This window comes from Magnolia sinica, chromosome 8 (assembly GCF_029962835.1).
Source record: "Magnolia sinica isolate HGM2019 chromosome 8, MsV1, whole genome shotgun sequence".
Taxonomy (NCBI): domain Eukaryota; kingdom Viridiplantae; phylum Streptophyta; class Magnoliopsida; order Magnoliales; family Magnoliaceae; genus Magnolia; species Magnolia sinica.
The window spans coordinates 91,812,404-91,832,723 of NC_080580.1; the positions used below are offsets into that span (position 1 = coordinate 91,812,404).

A 20,320-nucleotide genomic window follows, 5' to 3' on the forward strand; every position below is an offset into this window, starting at 1 on the left:
CACAGGCATGCTGGGAGGGCAACAGATGCCAGCAAACTTGATGGCTTTCAGACAGATGGGAGGGGGGTGAACTGTCCAAAGTCGGGCCATACTCATCAGGTGAACCACATGGCGAGAAAAATGGACGAGATCGTTTCAATTTAGACATGGGCCACCATGCTAGGGTATGCTTGCATTGAGCCCCACCTGTCCCCTGATTGTTACTACTGGTGTGTATTCCCAATTGTAACAGGCCTCTATCTCTCATTTGACATTGTAGCTCAGTAAACTGTACAGAAGATTAGGTTTGCAAACTACAACTTTCATTTGGTATAAGAGCTGACTTCATACAAAAATAGATACTTGATTTACAAAACCGACCCAATTCCAAACCCCAAACTCTAACAATCCTAATCGGCATCGGCCAAAAACACAAACCAACCCACAACCGGACTGGACGGCACCATTACTTATCATCCATCCGTACTTGCTATTCCTCACCTCTATCAAAATCCAGAGCACCTTTCACTTGGGTTTGACACAGTTAATGCAAGCACACTCTTTTTACCAAAAAAGACCTGATGCCATTCTAGTAAAAGCTCAAGGCTGTTTAAGCCGTGGAGGCTCTTCCTCTTCGGATTCTATTTCTCTTATACTCTGCCTTATGTCTTCAACTCTCTTCGATAGATGTTCTTCTATTTCTTTCAGAACCATAAGCAAATGGGAACGGTACCCAGCGCACTTGCGATTCACACGCTCCAGCTCATGGGTTAGTTCCCGAATTGTCTTATCCTTGTCGCCCTGTGAAAAGAGTGTTTACCAAACATTAGACTGCAAACAGTATACAATATGGGAAATGACTTGTTGCAATAAATTACATGAATGACAGGTGTGTTCATCACCATATCCAATATCACGGACCCACTCCAGTCACTCCATAATGGAAATAAACACGCACAAGATAACCCACATACATATATCATATAACTAGATCATCATTCTCCTTGGAGCATTATTAAGTTGAAACCCATGAGAGAGTATGGCATGTACCATACTGTACTAGCATTCACTGCTTCCCAGGTGCTATGTGATGACAATCTTTTTTTCTTTTTTTTCCCTGTAGGTAAACTGTGCTTGGACTGAGACCTCAATGTTGAAACACAGGCCGTCAACATTGAGTCTCAGGTTGAAGCCCAGCTTACCTGCCAAAAAAAAATAAAATTGTCATCAGCATCACATGAAGCCTTGGAAGCAGTGATTTATTATTATTATTATTTTTTTTTTTTAATTATTAAATGGCACTAAGATGAGAGCTTAAATCAACCCAAAACCAAAATCCACTTTAAAAAAGAAACGTCTTTTGATATCATCAAGGACCTAAGTTTTGAGTAAGCAACTATAGTGTATACAATAATCCTTAAAAAACAATTCATCACTCCAAAACCAAAATCCAATACTCACATATTACCATCAGATCAATACAATAAAGTTATGAGATATTCCAACCGAGTATATGCTCACTCCGCATGCACTAACACATACCGCCATGGCACATTCAGGACTTCTGGGTTGTGAATCATATGCAACTCACCGCATAGTCCGGCAGAAAAATTAGGTTTTTTTTTTTTTTTTGGGGGGGGGGGGGGGGGCAACTGATTTGATTAGAAAAGCAAGGGGGTAAGAAATTCCCGTTACAAAGAGCTGAATGGCTAGAACCTTTGAGCACCACAGCTACAGCAACATCATTGGACCCTCTCCTAGCAAGAGTAAATGGAATGTTTAATCTAGGAGCTAGAATTCTGATCTAGACACTAGAGGCCAAAAAATTAGATCAGACAATTATTGTAGCCACATGAATGAAAATAACGGATGGCCCTAAAAAAGCTGTGGAAATTCGATAGTTAAACAGGTTTAGACAACCCATCGTGCTTCTACATGTGTGCCCTACCTGATTGTTAGACACAGCCTGAGTTTTTGGTCAGATACCGCTTGATACATGGATCAGATGCCTTATACGCATCCTAAAAGACAGGTGGTGAAGATCAAGGAGTGCTAGCCGGTCCTAAGCCCAGATCAAGGAGTGGGGTTCATGTCAGAGGGGCGGCCAGTCCTAGCACTGTGCCAAACTTCCTGTTTCAGATATGACTGGCAGAACAGGAATATCATAAAACCAACCCCAAGTAGTTGGGCCCAAGCCTATCATGAAGATGATGAGAGGTGGTGGCTTCTCCAACCATATAAACATAAAAGGGTATATAGAAAAAACTTCAGCAACTACATAATAAAAATTTAAAAAAAAAAAAAAAAAAAACTATAGAAGATAATTTAAAAGTGATATCAATAAGAAGAACTTTCCCTCTGATGCCTAACCTTTCAAAAAGAAAAGAAAAAACAACCAACAAAAAAAAAAGGCCAGCCTAAGGCTCCCAACCAAAACTGCTACAGACTCCGATCTTACAGATCTGCCTCAGAGCATCCCAAGAACTGTTTCATTAGCAACTCCCAATTAACAATCATGAGAAAAAACTTCTAAACAAGGCCTGAACCAAAATGATTTTCTCCTCAAAAAATATCATTTTCCTTGCCTTCCACACCCCCATGACAGCCAAGAGAAGAATTGTGCACAAGGTCCCCAGTTGGTCCTTCAACAGACCAGCAAGCCACAAAAAATCCTCTATGGACTAAGTCCAGCATACTTGAATCTGTCAAGGAAGAGGGGCCAAACCTCTCTCACAATAGAGCAGTGAATAAAAAGATGATCTACAGACTCCTCCATCCTACCACATAAAAAACATGTTGGAGAAGGTCATGTTACACCTTTTTTAGGTTGTCCAAAGTAACTTGTTAGCTGCTGTGATCCAAGCATGAGCTTCAACTCTCGGAAGAACTGGAGCCTTCCATACTCTTGCATAAGGAGGCGGCGACGAATTGCTCGCCCTAGGTTAAAAAATTGAGAAGAACAATCCTGCCAAAAACTTGGCATTTCAAGACCTTCTCAAAACTTTCCTATCATTGCTTTAGATGCCAATATGAACATCTTGTAGCCTGCACAATAGGATAGCAAAACAAACCTCCTTGTCTATCAAGTTTCTCCCTAACTGGATGTTCCAAACCACATCACCCCTGCCAATTCCAGCAATCCTGGATTTTTTTATTTTTTTTTTCCCCTACTAGAAGTTAGCAAGAGATAACAAGACTTGATATGAACAATCAAGAGGTATCTCATCCAAGCAAGCGTCCGTCCTTAACCGAATTTTATCTCCCTTAGCCACGAGGAACAATCCTCCCTAAATTCTGCTCCAACTCTGCTAGCGATGTCTTTCCTTGTACCATCAAACTGGTGCCCCACCTTGCTAACATCCTTCCACACCTCAGAGGTTCTAGAAGAAGAGATGACACCCTCGAACGATCCACTCTCCATCACTATGTATTTTCCCCCATTCACATTTCTCCAAAGAGTGATGTGTTCCTCCTAAAACCTCCATCACCACTTCAAAGAATTGAATTCCTCTCCCTGATGTTACCAATCCCGAGACACCCATCTCTCAAGGGCTTCCGAACCTCCTTCCAATTCATAAGATTACATTATGCCCTTCCTCTCTACCTTGAGACAAGAAATTCCTTTGAAGAGGAACCCAATTCCTCTTCCTAACATTACCAATATCAAAACCCCATCTTCTAAACCTCCTTCCAATTCATAAGATGGCATTTATAAAGCCTTCCTCTCTATCTTGCAACAAGAAATTCCTTTGAAGCTGTTGGATTTCACAACCACCACCAAAGGAAACTTAAAGAACGAGAGATGATAGACCAGAAGATTCGGTAAGGTGGATTTAATGAGGGCAATTCTTCCCCCCCAAAAATATACAACCCCTTCCACCTAGCTAACTTCTTCTCTATCCTCTCAATAATGGGATCCCAAAAAGATGCAACATCCGGTTTTCTCCCCAGGTCGGATACCAAAATATGTACAAGGGAGAGACGCCTGCTTGCAACCCATGCTTGACCCCAAAACTTTTAACCATCTCCTCATTTTCCCCAAAACACTAACTAGCATACCATATATCAGCAGGAGAAGAAAAGGTAACATTAGGGAAAAGAAAAAAAAAAAACTGTAGAAAATTGTTTTTTTTTTTTTTCCCTTGGAGGAATTGTCCATTGTAAAACACACACAAAATAATAATGCCAACAACATCTTTCAATAAAAATGTACATTGCATGCCTCCTACACCATTCAATCTTTTGATGATATAGCAATGTGACATCAGTGCTTTATATCAATGGTTCAGCACAAACCTGCTCTGATTTAACTAGCAGATGGTGACCCTCGTATACCATCATCATCCAATCACGATTCACAAAAAATTTATTAGCTAAAGAAGCAAAGGACCAAAAAAAAATGAATACGACGAGATATCATCACTCTGATACAAATCAAAGCTCCAAAACAATTTTTTTAGCAAAAGAATCAAACGGGGAAAAAAAAGAAGAGGATGGCAAGGAATCCTCACTCCGATGCAACGAGCCAAACCTCTGAAGATACATCAAAACACTCAAAAAGGAAAATTCACAAAACAACCATTGAGGACATAGCCCAGGCTACTTTTTCCACAAACGGCATTTAAGCCTCCCAAGAGCCTCCCAAGAACAAGACCCAAGTAAACATTTGCAACTGTATGGAGCCTGGAGAGCCAACTATCAGCAGACATTAACAACCTCAGACCTGCACTAATTGAATTAGCAGATTTCTTTCAGAGACAACAATGCTCATGTCAAATTAAAAGATAAATCAAGAAATAGGGAAATAATCCCAGAATTGAAGGACACAACCTTTCACTCACGATTTGCCAACTAGTTTGCCGCTCTTCTCGCATGGATAAACAAAATGTTTAAGCCAAAGGTGGTGTCACAAAAGCACTCAAGGCTCAGAATGATCCTTGGGAGGGAAATCCTCAAGCTCTACAATCACACAAACTGTCCACTCTATTGTAAAGTAATCAAAGGAACACCGAAGACTCTTAAGGAACATCCCTTGTTTAGCTTGTAAACTGCCCCCTCAATACCAATTCACCCCCAAAGCCCCACTATTGGCACTTTTAGTGCATCCACAACTTGGATGCCAGCCAACTCGGAATTTTATCAACCCAAAAGTAACAAGCGATGCCCCCAAATGATCCAGTGATTGGTCATCTGGATTATCTGGACTTGGGGCAGTCAATAGACCCCTGCATTACCAACCACCTTCGTATGTCAGTAAGCCACCTAACATTCCACATAATAAATTTCATTAGGATTATCAAGGTTTTCCTCTCTGTTTGATAGAACCTACACCCTCACTATGTAAAAGAGATTTCCAGGAAAGCACAAAACTTGATGAATTTCAAGGCTAAAACATTGAAAAGACGTAAGCCGAATTAAGAGCATACATATAAGTGCTGAGCCACATCCAGTCTTTGTCATTGACTGCCAAGCTTCTCACCTTCTTGATTATGTCGTTATTATCTGTGGCAACAACAATTCACAGCAACCTGAACTAAAAAGCCAGGTTTTGAAAATCATCGTGAAAACGGAAGGAGTTTTGTTATGCAGCCCCTGTTCAGCCTGATTACTATAGTGCTCATGAGGATCAGAGTCACTAATTGATAGATGAAGGCACCATTCAATCCCTCCTCTGTTCAAGAGTAAGCTGATTGGGGGTGTCAAAACAATAGCAATGAGCCTCATTTGAAGACAGCGCACATACAGAATGTCTCACAAGGGCACAGATGAACGGCCTAAGAATCTCTTTCTCATGAGAGGCATTAGAGATTTGAGAGTAAGAGATCTTCGGCACATTAGAGAACTGAGAGTTGGAATTCTTAGGCAAGCCAAAAGAATAAGACAACGGTAGTTGCATGATCCTTCTAATAAGGTGTTGCTTACATTTTGAATTGTGCTTGGACTCGCACTCTTGCTTCTGCCTGTACTTGCTAACATTTTGAAACAGATGCTCTTCATGCTTCGTTCAACTATAATAGACATGAATTGTTCTACTAAAGTCTCTTACCTTTTAAGGCACAAATAACAAGCTAGAGAACACTTCGGAAAAGGCACAAACAACAAGATGGAGAACAATTCCCCAAGAATACAATGCTCGCAGTCGACAATGTTTGATAAGTGTAGAGAAGTCCTTTCTTACAGGGGTCATTGCTTTTGGTTGGTTGGTGGGAAAGAATAGAGTGCTTATAGTACACAGTCTGTGTCAGCAATTCTTCATCCCTAAGGCACAGGAAACACAGATTGTGATGTTCATATGCCTTTTCCAAAGATCATCCAGCATAAGCGCACTCATCTTTCCCACCAACCCATGAAAAGCAATGACCCTAGGTTTAGCTTTATACGAACAAATAAATTCAGTCGGAACATGGAAGACCCTTGGAGTAGGAATCCAAAGGGCCTTAAAGAAACATTTGACAGAAAAACACCCAGATCTATCCGACCTCCAAGCTTAGGCATATCTGTTAGATGGCAACAGAATCTTACTATGCAAATAACTCATCAAATCCACCAACCCGTCCAGCTCCTTGTCAGACAAGTTCATTAACAAGGGAGCACCCAAATCACCATCCCCCTCGGATAGATATCTGCTTTTCCATCCAAAAGTTTCCTTTCGATCTTTTGACCACTTTGTCCTAACGATGCTTTGCCAGCTTACAATGAATAATAGAAGGCCTGAATAGAGAGAAGGAAGACTGACCATCTTACACCCAAATACTCCAGCCAAGCTTTGCACCAACTCTTTACCCAATCTCACACCTAGAAACAAGCTTTGCACTGCCTCTGTATACAATCTCACACCTAGAAACAAGCATTGCACTGCCACTGTATACAACCTCACACACACAAACTCATTTTCATGGATATGGACCCTCAGATGAACACCACTTCAAAGCATCTAATAGCCTTTGTACGACCAATCTCATCATTGCCAACCATCAGGCAAAGGTGGTTGTCAATTTGCATGGACTTCTTGTTGACTACAGACAAAGACGTTGGAGGTGAGTTAAAACAGGCCAATGAATGATTCAACTAATTTGGAATCTCGAAAACCTCAGGCCTTTACATGACGTGAAAGAGGAGCCTCCACCCGAGCAAGTTTTTTTTTTTTTTGAAAGGTGAATACACACACACACACACACACACACACACACACACACACTCTTACACCCACCCCACACCACATGGGTTCTCAAACCCATGACCTCAGAGTTGAAACATAGTGTCTACAACCGAGCCATGAATAGAGCCCCCTTCACCAGAGGAAGTATTACTTGATAAGAGAAATTATTTCTTTTAGCCCATCAGAAAGTAGGAGGGGGGCACATTACAGAAACTACGTTTCATTTGGGCTGTCAATTTTTTTTCAAGGCAACAAGATTGAAGGGAAGCTCAATGAGCCAAAAAGATAAGTGAAGATGATGAGAAATCATCATGATTACAAAGAAGGATCTGTTCTCCAATAATCTTCTACTTGCTCCCTTGACCTGGCCCTTTGGAAAACAACTTCCATCAACTCAAATATATTACTTAAATGTTCGATAGTTGCGCCCCTTCCCTGTCGCCATAGGAACACTAACAAAGAAAGAGACCGCAAAAACTTTCTCCTCTTGCCCAAACAGATGGATCCACCTATGAATTATCCAATCCACCATAAGGATGTTAAGAAATTTGCTTCTTATGGGTCAAGAGAAATTGCATTGCAAGAACAAATTGTCCATCGTCTCCTCATTCCATATGCACAAGAAACATTCATGATGACTGTGTTCTTATTCCTCAACTGGTCTATGGTTGGGACTCCGTCCATGCCAATTAGCCATTCGAAAGCAATTACCATAGGAGGATCGACCTTGCATCTTAAATATGCTAAAGAAAAGTGACTTCAGGTAGGGGCAGGGTTCTGAATGACGGTATCGGTCGCCATATCAGCCCGACGGAGAAATTATACGATACGGTGTCACGTATCGATATCGGGGTTGTATTGGGCCCAAAAACAATACGAAAATATATTAGAATTTTTTAAAGCAAAACAATGCGGAAATATATTAGAAAAATAGGGAAAAAAATAAGATATTTAAGAATCTATCACTTTTTTTGTGTTTTGCCCATGTATTCAACGGTGTATCAGACCATTCTTTGGTAAAAATGTTGTCCTAATGGGTTGACCTACCGTAAGGTGTGGAGTTGATTTTATTTTATTTTGTTTTTGTATAAATTGTTAATATATGTCAGGAATTGATTTCATATATTGCTAATATGGTTATCTATTAACTAATATAATTTTCTAAAATTATTTTAAAAAACAAAAAAAAAAATACCCCAAAATTAACTCAAAAATAGAAAAAATGTAGAAAACGTTTTTTTAATCAAAGCATGTGTGAAATCATTAGATCCGGTCTTCTAATATTCATCAACAATCATTACATGAATTTTTTTTCTTTTTTAAAAAAACAATTTTAAATCTTTTTATGAATTTTTTAGAAAATACATGCGTAAATAAAAAAGAAATAAAAATACCCAGATCTTCAACAAATCAGTAGATCCATATTATAATACTCTTAAAGAATCATAACAAGAATAAGATAAAAACTAATTTAAATTTTTTTCTGAAATTGTTAGAAAATACCTACGTAAAAAAAAAAAAAAGCCCCAAATTTTCAACAAATCAATATATCCATAGTCCTTTAATACTCCTCAAGCGTCATAACAAGAATAAAACAATAAACTAATTTAATTTTTTATAAATTTTTTAGAAAATACCTATGTAAATAAAAAAAGAAAAAAAGAAAAGAAAAGAAAAGAAAACCCGCAAATCTTCAACACATCAGTAGATCTATAGTCTTCTTATACTCCTCGAGCATCATAACAAAAATCAATTAAAAAAATTAATTTAAAAACTTTTTTCTCAAAATTTTTAGAATTTTTAGAAAATAACTACGTAAAAATAATAATAAAAAAAGAAGGAAAGCACCCCAAATCCAGATCAAATCCAACAAGATCTAATCGAAATAATTTATATTGTTGTTTCAATGGGATTCCATATCAAAACAACATTTTTTTTTTACCTCTCTCTTTTTTTTTTTGTAAAATCTGACCTGGGATCTTTGATTCGTCGATTTGATGCAAAAGAAAGAAGTTTCGATCTTCAAATTTGATCTATATTTGGATGAAAATGCCTTTAAAACAATCTCTCTCTGTAAAGAAATTAGGAGGAGAAAAATAAAAACAAAGAAAATAAAAAAAAAGGTCTTTTTTAGCTGTATTGGTTGAAATCAATACCACTCTCAAATATTGGTGCTGATACGGCCTGATATGGCCAATACGTCACCATTTTTTTTTTTAATAACGGACGGATATGGACCCGTATCGCGTATCGTATCTGGCCGATACGGCCATATCGGACGATACGATACGGATATTTTGATCTATGGGTAGGGGTGCCTGCGTGGCATGCCTCCCTTGCTCTTTCCTGATTTTTCTTTTTCTATATTTCGATGAAGAGAGAGTTTTTAAGGTAACTAACTAAGACAGTTTTAAACTTTTAGTAACAACTTGGAATGGACAACTAATAATCTAATGTGCTACTTAAGAAGTTAGGTCTAACTTTATCAAGACAAATGACATGTGATAAACATAGGAGATTAGTGACCACCAGATAAGTGGGCTTGCTTGGTGTTTTGACCAGGTCATTAATGCAGGGGAATTTTCAAACCAGGCTCAAGTGGGGAGGCTTGTGGGATGTCGTGGCACACTCGGGGTGGGCGGCCCGCGAAGCCCATGTGATTTAGGGCCTGTGTGAGGCGGGTGGCTCCTGTGAGGTGGAACCCATGGATTTAGGGCCCACGAGGAGCAGAACCCATGGATTTGGGGCCCACAAGGAGGGTTCGGCTGAGGACCTAACCCATGGATGTGGGGCTTGGGCTATGAGATAAAGGGATTAATTCGCCGTGTTCTATCAGTTCGAGCTTTTAGAGTAAGTGGTTAATTGTCCTGCATCAAATTGGTATCAGAGCGGGAGGTCTCGTGTTCGAGACTCCTCACTAAGAGTGATTAATGCAGGGGCATTTTCACACCGGGCTCGAGTGTGGTGGCCTGTGGGATGCGGAGGCACACTCGAGGTGGGTGGCCTGGAACCCATGTGATTTGGCCCGTATGAGGCGGGTGGCTTGTGTGAGGTGGAACCCATGAATTTTAGGCCCACGAGGAGGGTTCGGTAACCCAAGCATCCCCCTCTAAACTAAGTAAAAAAATAGCTCTAAAGAATAGATAACAAGTAAATCATATCTTCCAATTCCTCTTCCATCATATTCCTACTACAAGGAGCCCATACCTGAAGACCGCCCTATACCGAAAAACATCGGGAAGCAAGAATTTCTAGTTCTAAGAGTAGCCTAGCCAATCCATGAAATAAATCACATGGAGGTCTATCACCACAACAAGCATCCTCCCAAAAATGAATGTGCGTGACGTCACCAAACGAGAATATAATTCCTTAAAGCTACTAGTCACCTTCACAATTGCCTTCCAAGCTACTAACGCTCTATCCAATGAAGACTCAATGTACCAACCTCCTTGACACCATATTTGCAAGCTACCATCTCCTTCCCAAAAGGCCCAATCTTCCACCCAATACCTCCACAATGATTTTCCTATGAGAGCTAAACTCATCGCTTTTAACTTTCTAATACCAACACCTCCTTGACTAAACACTTTACACACTTCGTTCCATTCCAAGAGATGGAACTTGTGCTTGTCTTTCAATTGTTTCCCCACAAGAACTCACACCTAATTTTCACCAGCTTATTTAGAACAGAAGCCAAACAATGAAACAAGGAGATGAAATAATATAGCAAACAATGTTGTCAAAATTGGTTTTTTTTTTTTTTTTCTTGGAAAGATAACGGAATTTTATTAAGAATAGCACCACGAAAGCGCAAAATATATCTAAAAAGAAAGAGCTGCTAAAAAGAAAGAAATGCAGCTTAAAAATGAAAATTACAATCCTTCAACCCTTCAATGAAGATGCCCATTCCACTATATAGCCCCTTGCCCTAAGAAAATCCTGATCAGCCATATTACATAAATTTCAAAAACATCTCCCATTCTGTTCTTCCCAAACCGCTCACAAAACTGCCAACAAGCTAAGCCGCCATATGCCTTCAACCACTTACCAATCTCCAAGCCATGCCAACCTAAGAAGAGACTTCCAATTGAACTTGGCACAACCCAAGATATCTAGAAGAACTTGAAAAAGCCACCCCACACCTAGATGACTAGCAGACAATGGATGAAAAGATAATTAACCGATTCAACACTTGCCATACACATCAGACAGACATTTGGGAGCACTATTTTGTATCTTTGGAGATTATCCACAGTCAAGACCCTTTCCCTTCCGACTAACTAAGAAAAGGCTGCAATCTTTAGGGGGGCGTCATAGAACCACACATATTGTGTTTCCTTAATCTCACCCACCTTCCTTGCTTATGAAGAATGCAACAAAAAGATCAAACTGCAAAACAACTAGAGCTATCCTAACGCTATATCATCCGATCCCGCTCCGTACTCATTAGGTGACACAATTGGATATGCTCTAGCAACGACTCCAATTCCTCCACCTCTTCCTCCCTTAAGTATGAGCAACACGGTGGGGACCGCACCACAACCCCACCACACACCAAGAAACAACAATCAACCAGGATATTATGGACCGTGGATCTACGTTTGATTCTCAGGAACAACGCTTACAAGGATACTTCACCGACCCAAACGTCCTCCCAGAATTGAATGTTCTTCCCATTCCCACGGGCATAGCCTATGCTTGCAACAAAACTCGACTTTATGGAAGAGATCCCTTTCCATATCGCAAGGCTCTATACATGAAGGAATCCTTCACACCCCAACCTCCCATAGAACATCCAAATTTTGTAGCTATTGTATCTCTCCACATTGCCCCAACCTTTGTCCCAAACTAATGTAGGACATGAAAGTTAAGTATGAGATGCAAGAATTCAGGCTTAGATCATACCAATTCAGAAACAGTTATACAAATTTCACATCCCACATGACAGTCCAAATCATTCAATTAAAAGGGGATTCTATGCGGGTCTAGGCCGACACAGGCTAGGACTAGACCAATAAAAATTATAAACCAAACAATGTCAAAGGGAAATAGAAATCAACCACACATGCATAAAAATCAGTCCCTAATCCAAGGAATTCCCCAATTTCAATTCAAGAAACCCTAGGGTGATGAAAACGGCAAACAAATTAGGAAAACGCAATCTAGGTTTAGAGTTTATGAAGAAAACATGTATGAGGAGGCAAAGAGGAATAAAACCTGAACCAAAGACAATTCCGCGTGTGGACAGCGGGCCTGAGGCGCTCGCGCATGCGAGGGGGCGTCGGTTTCGAGAAAGCCCTCTTTGGCACCAGTCCAAAGTCGGCTGGGAGTAGGCTCCAAAACCCCGAAGTTTTGGGTCGATCCGAGCGGCGCTTTGTGCGTAGTACTCCATCGAAGTTTCTGACCTCCTGCAGGGCCGAAATCTGAAAATCTGCTGTAATGAAGAAAATTGATGCAACAAAGGACGAATTCGAAGCACGGATGGTGGTAGAAGATGAAAAAAAAATGATGGAAGATGGGGTGAATCGGGATCGATGTGACTTCGCACCACGGTAGTTAGCCCTTCGAAAAGGGATGACTTCACACCCACTTTTGAATTCTTCCACAACTCACGAAAAGAGCAAAAAAATAAAACAAGAATTTTTATTCAACTTGAATGAATCAAAAGAACTACAAGGGGTGCTTATTTATAGGGAAAACCTTATACTCCCAAAACTCACGCCATGTGTGCAACCTATTACTTGGCGATGAAGTAAACTAAAATAAAAATCAATCAAAGAAATCTAAAGCGTTCATGATATTCTAAATAATATAAATAAGCAAAACCTAAAGTATGAACTTAATCTAACTAGTGGGACACGATCATGAGATCCCATGATGGGCTTTTCTTGACTATCGGGCCTACTCTTTTGAATCAAAACTTCGTCTTCTAACTAGGAGGCCCTCCCTGGACATCGTCATTGAGCCAGATCGACGGCGGGGCTCTCCTTTTACTTACGTACGTGTGTAGGGGGGGCAGCGTGCGTGCGCGTATGCGCGTGATGTCCCCATCACAAACCTCCACAACCATTTGCCCAATAACACTTTGTTCATCAATCCCAAATCCCTAATTCCTACCCCTCCCTCATCATAATGTTTACACACCTCCCCCCAACTTAGGAGGTGGTACTTATTCTTCCCTTCCACTCCTTGTAAAACAAAGTCGCACCTCAACCTTTCCAATCTCAACAAAACTTATTATGAACATCAAAATAAAGACATGAAATATATCAACAATTCCATGTTAATAACTTTCTTTTAAATCTTTCCACCACAACATCCCACAAATGTTTTGCCAGTTTATTGATACACAACTATAGACCTAAATAAGATGAAGGAAAAGGGCCTAGCCAGTTGCACAAGCTCCTCCCTTGACATATGAACACCTAGCATCATACTTTTTGGAATATTAACCTTTAACCATGACACAGCTTAATCATGATCCTCAGCTTCTCCGCTATAGTTGTGTCTTCACAAAAGAGAATCGTATCATCAACAAATTGTAAATGGGAAATCGGGGTGCAAAACTTTTCCACTGAAAAAGCATGGTACAACCTGATCTCCTGCCCTCGTTCCAGCATTCTACTCAAAGCCTCTGCTACCACCAAAAAGAAAAGGGGGGAGAGCGGATCGCCTTGCCTAATGCCTCTTACACTCTTAAAGAATCCTTTTGGGAATCCATTAATCAAAACAAAAAATCTAGTTGAACTGATACACTTCTTGATGCACCCTATGTCCCTCTCCAGTCTCTTCCACACCCTATACGCCCCAACATGTAATCCAAAAATTCCCAATTCATATGGTCATATGCTTTCTCAATATCCAGCTTACATACAACCCCTTTCACCCCTTATGCCTAGAGTCGATGCACTCATAGGCAATAAGAGCGCCATCCAAAAACTTGTTGTCCCTCGACGAAAGCTCCTTGAAACTTAGAAATAACCCCAGGTAGGATGCTTCTGAATCTAGTCGCCAACACCTTAGCAAGGATTTTGTACAGATTCCCAATCAAGCTAATGCCTATAATCTTTTAAACATTCTACTCATATTATTTTTGGAATTAGAGCAATAAAATATGCCCCAAACTCCTTTGAAATCCTTCCCCGCTCAAAGAATTACCCCATGAAACTGAACATCCCCTTTCACAATCCCCCAAAAAACCTAGAAGAAAGGTAAAGGGAAACCATCCGAACTCGACGCCTTATCCCTTCCCAAAAAATCCACAACTTTCTTGACTTAGGCTTCAGAGAACAACTTTTCAAGAGATTCAACTTCCTCCCTTGAAAAATTTGTTAAGGGCATGTTATCTAGTTTTGGTCTTCTCCATCCCTCATCCGCTAATAGCTCTCTATAGAAATGGGCCACCGCATCACGCACTGTTTTCTTTTTCTTCAACTCTCTCACCCTCTAGCCTCGGACAATTCCAACCCTCCTCAAGGAGCTCATAGTAAAATTTCATGATAGTTTCGTGTAACTGACTCTTCTCCTCAATCTTTTCCTTGTTTACCATCTGACCATGAATTCTATTATTCCTAAACCTAGTATTTGGGGAGTATCCACCATGAAACCCATTACAAGATCTAGATCTCCAAAACCCATCCTAAATCACTCATTTGATCTCAACAGATGAAATCCATCGTGGCGCAATACACGGTCAACCAGATGATCTGACACGTTTCATTCACTACCACTCAGACCATCTACCCCACTACTGCCATCGATATGATGTTCAGGTTTTCTCTAAATAAAAGAAGTGGCTGAGGAGAACTAGATCATAGATCCTCTTATATCAATGTTGTGAATGTCCCCTCAAGTCTTGCAGAGAGAGCTCCATATCAAAGATCCTCCCATATTGTTAGATGTCGATGTCAAACTAATGCAAGAGCTTTCGCTCTAACAAAAACACTTATAGGCTGAAGATTTTGAACCCCTGGATCTCTTTGGATTCATCCACTTTGATATAATTAAATAACTAATGGATTCATCAGTTGATGAATTCTTGGATCTTTCTTCTTCTTCTTTTTTCTTGGATATCAATCCTAGGATTGATGTCTTTAAAAGAACTTTATTGACAAGCATAATGATGCAAATATATAAAACTAATCACCCGATTCCAAATTTGATCACGGCTTTTAACGTAGATAATAGATGGCTTCTATTATGAGAGTTTGGATTTAAGAATCCGGCGACCCCATCTTGATGTACTCAATACCATTACCTACCCTTAGTAACAACTAGAGAGAGGAGAGAGAGAGAGAGAGAGAGAGAGAGAGAGAGAGAGAGAGAGAGAGAGAGAGACCTATTTCATTGAATTGATGGTTCAAACTCATTGGAGCTGAGTTCATCCTAAAAGAGACAATAGAATTGGCTAGAAAATTTTAATCCTCACAGCTTGTTTATTACTCATTCCTTCAAATTCAAGCTCTAGAATGTGCCTAGACCCAAGTGTAGACCGAGCCTGTAAAGAAAATGTTGTCAAATTTGGCATGAACCTAGCCTTTTCTATAGATGAATATGCCAGTTTTTTAAATATCGACGATATTAACCGATATATCCCACGATATATCTTGTATCCCACCTATGCGATATGAAACGCACAGGTAATGTCGATATATCGCACCTATTCGATCCGGTGAGCATTTTCAATTTTTTATCCATGTTTTTTTTCTGTAAATCACGTTAAACCAGTGTCATATGGTTACAAATCTATGATTCCTCATGTTTTCCATGAAAAATCATTGGAACTTCGATTTCAAGATTTGGGGGAGATGGGTTAAGTTGCGGAAAATTGAGAAAAATCTAAATTTCTCAATTTCTCACAAATTGATTGCAATCTTTGTATCCAAACACAAAATTAAACATGTATGTAACCTGATCTAGTGATTCTTCTTCTGCTTTTGAATGCATTGCTTGGGTTTCCATACATGTCTTCTTACGTTTATAAATTATATGAATAGACTTTGTATATACTTGCATCAGTTCAATTGGAAAGCGCATATATTAGGACCTCATACAAAGGAATCCGCAATTATGTGCACTTTTCTTTTTTTTTGGTAACGTTTTGATTTCTAAGTGTGTATTGATGTCTTTTTCAACTATTCCTTAAGTTTCATTGAAAAATTCAACCAATTTCCCAGTGTTCCCATGTTTCCCAACATCAACGATAAATTACGCGATACAACCGATATATCCCATGCGATAACCGATATGTATCCGTATCCCAAGGGTGCGATACATTACACGATAATGATATTTAAAACATTGGAATATGCATTATAAAAAGAAAAAAGAAATGTTGCCAAACTTGGCCAAGGCCCATCTTATTTTTTAATCAAGAGAGATATTCAGGCCTAGGTCTGACATGCAGACCTAAAGGTCTAGCCAAGCTCAGCTGGTAGTGGGTCCTATCTCAGAGCCCAAAAGCCCAGCCTGGCCCATTGACAATCCTATTTCTCTCCAACCATGAGAGAATGATGCAACCGGATTCCCCATTTCTTATGCGATGGCCTTGTAGGAGGTTTGATTAACTCCACAAACTCTCACAAAAGATGATATAGATCTATAGAATCTTACCTATGTCATTCAATTAATCTATTCATAATTCATACAATCAAATAAACCAAGCTACTAGTAAGAGGAAAGTTAAAAGTACACCCAATCAAAACAATGGAAGATTATGAAGACAATTTCCTAAGATGAGCACATCAATGAAACCAAATGACATGTTTACGCAATATGTCAAGATTCAAGGACAACAAAGTGAAAGGAAGCGATCAACAAAACTTTGAACCAAGAGACAACAAATGGAGAAGAAAATTGCTAGCCTCAATTGATCCCATTTTTCATGAACATTCTCATACATCTTACTAGACTTCACAAGAATATAAAGGCAAAGAGAAGGACATTCATTTCCAAAGCATGACCCACAAAATGCCAGTCCAATTTTTCATAATCAACAGCAACAATCCAACATTTATAATTTGAAACAGTTGGCAATTCAATCAGTGAATGCTTCAAACAATTTATATCACTTCTTAGTACATGAATATGAGGTAAAATTCACATTGAGACAAACCACTCACAGACCAGCATCTACAGATTTGAATAGAAATGAAGCCCACTTCAGATCATAATTAAGAAAGTAGAGGTGGAATAAAGAAATTCTTGAATTAAGTTCAACTACTGAATTAACATATAAAAAAAACAACACCAAATGAAGGCTAACCAATAAAGCTTGTGAAGGATGATGGAAAGAATCAACAGTTCAGAGTTTAATTGAGAAAAAGGGAACTGACCCTATGTGATCGAAGGGAGTGCACTTTTCCTGGAGGCTCCAGTTGATGGCTATGGTCCTTTATAAATTTTGAGAGAACCCATCTCCCGTTGTTCTGCTTCTTCACCACAATCATTGCCTTGCAACCTTCCCTCGTGATCGCCCTCGGCCGCTTGTTTCTGCTTTCATTATTCACATTCCTCTTCCGCCGGAACCCCTCTTTAGAACACACAAACCGCCGAGATATAATTGACCCATCGCGCTTTGACTTACAGTAGATACTGACACGGATGCTGAATCCCATGCGTCTGGCATACGAGTTATAGAACATCTTAGCAGCCTCTTCAGAGGCAAACTCCATACCTGCAAATGGTTCTTGATTCTCGCCAAATGAAGTTAACTCTCTTCCAACTGAATTTTCCACCATTTCTCCATCATCACCCACATGAGACCTCCCGACCAGATTTCTAATCAGCTCATCGCCATCCTCACTCATGTTGGGCCTTTCTTCCAAATTCTCTAACATATCACCATCGTCATCGACCACGTGATGTCTGCGAACCAAATTATCTATCATGTCACCAGTGTTGTCGCCCATATGATGCCGTCGGAGAGAATTATGTATCATTTCATCGTCATCTTCTTCCTCCTCCTCCTCCTCCTCCTCCTCGTCACCAATATCAGGCCTTTCGGGGGAATTTTCTAGCATGTCATCAGATTCTTCCTCTTCGGAATCAACATCCACTTCTGCTCCATCATCTTCGAAACCCATTCAAAATTATCACTATAACAAGACGCCGAGAGAAAAGAGTGTGAGAGAGGGGGGGTTTGAGATGGTTTTCTTGAAGCGAGGACGAATGGAATGAGAGAGGTAGAAAAAACAGGAAACAGACAGACCTGGAGTTTGTTTCCGACGCGATTGACTGAATGGTTGCGAGAAGGGTAAAGAGTTTAAAGGATAGCGATCGAATCAGCCGTTGATCAGTGTCGGTGAATCGACGATCGGCAGAAACCCTACGCTCTTTGCTGCAGCTGAAGATGCCAAAACCCCTCCCTCCATATGTGGTGGTGAGTGGTAAAGCTAGAGAGAGAGAGAGGCGAGAGAGAATGCCACCCAAAAGTTGCGTGTATGCATTATTGGAACCCAATGTCTATTCGCAAAATCCGATTGGAGAATCACTGGGCGTCCGACGTCCGACGAGGATTCCGTGGTGAACCCAACACCACAAAGCTCCGTGGTGTAGAGACTCTATGGGGACCACCATAATGTATATTTTATTTATCCACGCCGTCCATTCGTTTTTTCAGATTATTTTATTATATGCTCCCAAGAAATAAGTATATCTTTATAACGTTATCAACATGTTTGATGTAAATAAACATTACTGTATGTAAGCCCTATAAAGGTTTCAACGGTGGATGGCATTATTCCTACGATGTGGTCCATTTGAGCCTTGCATAGACTTTAATTTTGGTTTAACAGCCTAAATGAGCTGAGAAAATATATGGACGGCTTGGATAAGACACATACATCAGTGTAGGCCCCCACAGAGTTTACTTAGGGTGCGCAATCGGCGCCTCGTTCAGAGGTGCGGCGACGAGGAATTCAGCCATCCGGATACTATACTCGCATGCCATTACTCGCAGTTAACACGTTACACACGTGTTAGAAATCAAGCCCGTTTTTGTGATACACGCTCCAGCCGAAAACTATAGACGTTCACTCGTCAGGATGACGACACGTGTTGAGGTTTGCTGGCGTACTTTCATAAGATACATCTACAGCCGTTGGTTCTGAAATCATATTCGGTGATCCAAACCGTTTACATGATGGGCCCAACCGTGGATGTGAATACCAAAAGGAAACTCTTGAGTCGATTAAAAAATGCAATAACGGATCACCGAATATACCAGTGGAAGGGACTGACGGTGAGTAAGAGGAAGACGCCGATTCTTATCTCTCTTTCCCTGTGCTCCTTTTCAGTTACTTATCAAAAGTAGAAAGGCTTTAAAAAAAAACTAAAGTAATTAAGTACTTTTAAATAAAAAAGTTGTTTATAACTAATCACAAACCAAATTTACTTATATGAAGTAACTCAATTATCTTAACTGATGTATGTAGAAAAGTAACTTATTTGGTGGGGTCCAAACAAGCCCTAAACATTCTGTAAAATTAAATTAATAAAAAAATTAAAAATCCACTTGCAAGGAGATAAAGTGGAATATGGATTTCATACCTTCTTGTCTTATTCCGCATTATCTTGGATATCTCGAATATTAGATTCGGGTGGTCGTCTTGGATTATATAGATTTAAAAAATACAGGAAGATTTTTTACATAGGTACCCAATTTACAGAAACTGCTGAAGAAGAGAGAGTGGAACATGACATGGAGGTAGTGAGAAGTCTTACAAACTTTCAAATGCATGTTGCGAAAATGAGCTGGAAATAATAATACATAGAAAAAAAAATGAAAATGTGGCCCACCATAACAATATTGAAATCGTCTAGCATGTGGGCCTGCTCATATTCTTCTTGGGGGCAAAAAATGATAACTGCTGAAGAAGAGAGTAAAAAATGATACGAAGGTAGTGAGAAGTTACACAACTTTCTAGTGCTTGTTGAGAGAGAGAGAGAGAGAGAGAGAGAGCAGGAAATAACAAATATAGTAAAAAGATAAAAATGGAAGTGTGGTCCACTGTAATAATATCCAAATCATCTATCATGTGGGCCTACTCATATTCTACTTGTAGGCAAAAAAATGATTGCTGTTGGAGAAGAGAGAGTAGGACATGATATGGAGGTAGCAAGAAGTCATACAACCTCAGTGCATGCTGTGATAGGGAGCAAGAAATAACAAATATAGAAAAA

The 20,320-nt window shown here is 39.8% G+C and overlaps 1 protein-coding gene across 2 annotated transcripts; it reads right to left on the reverse strand.

Annotated features, from left to right (window-relative positions):
* Positions 1-280: 280 nt before the first annotated feature.
* Positions 281-18,549, reverse strand: LOC131253719 (protein FAR1-RELATED SEQUENCE 5). 2 transcript variants are annotated; one of them, XR_009175291.1, is made up of 4 exons: positions 18,348-18,549; positions 17,473-18,234; positions 6,716-6,995; positions 646-780 (listed from the first exon to the last, which is right to left on the reverse strand). XR_009175291.1 is itself a non-coding variant. In XM_058254855.1 (3 exons), exons 2-3 carry the CDS (start codon positions 18,220-18,222, stop codon positions 580-582), a joined length of 951 nt encoding a protein of 316 aa, XP_058110838.1. In that variant the 5' UTR covers positions 18,223-18,234; positions 18,348-18,548; the 3' UTR covers positions 281-579. The 2 variants fall into 2 exon arrangements, 1 of the variants encoding a protein (XP_058110838.1); XM_058254855.1 differs by lacking the exon at positions 6,716-6,995 and having other exon boundaries at positions 281-780; positions 18,348-18,548.
* Between the last annotated feature and the right edge of the window lie 1,771 nt (positions 18,550-20,320).

What these genes read in the sequence shown, in the direction of transcription:
- LOC131253719 (XM_058254855.1), bottom strand. Translation starts at nt 18,222, where the DNA reads ATGGGTTTCGAAGATGATGGAGCAGAAGTGGATGTTGATTCCGAAGAG. An exon ending in ACTCCCTTCGATCACATAGG is followed by an intron (nt 781 to 17,472) that starts GTCAGTTCCCTT and finishes CTCTTTTCACAG; the next exon opens with GGCGACAAGGATAAGACAAT.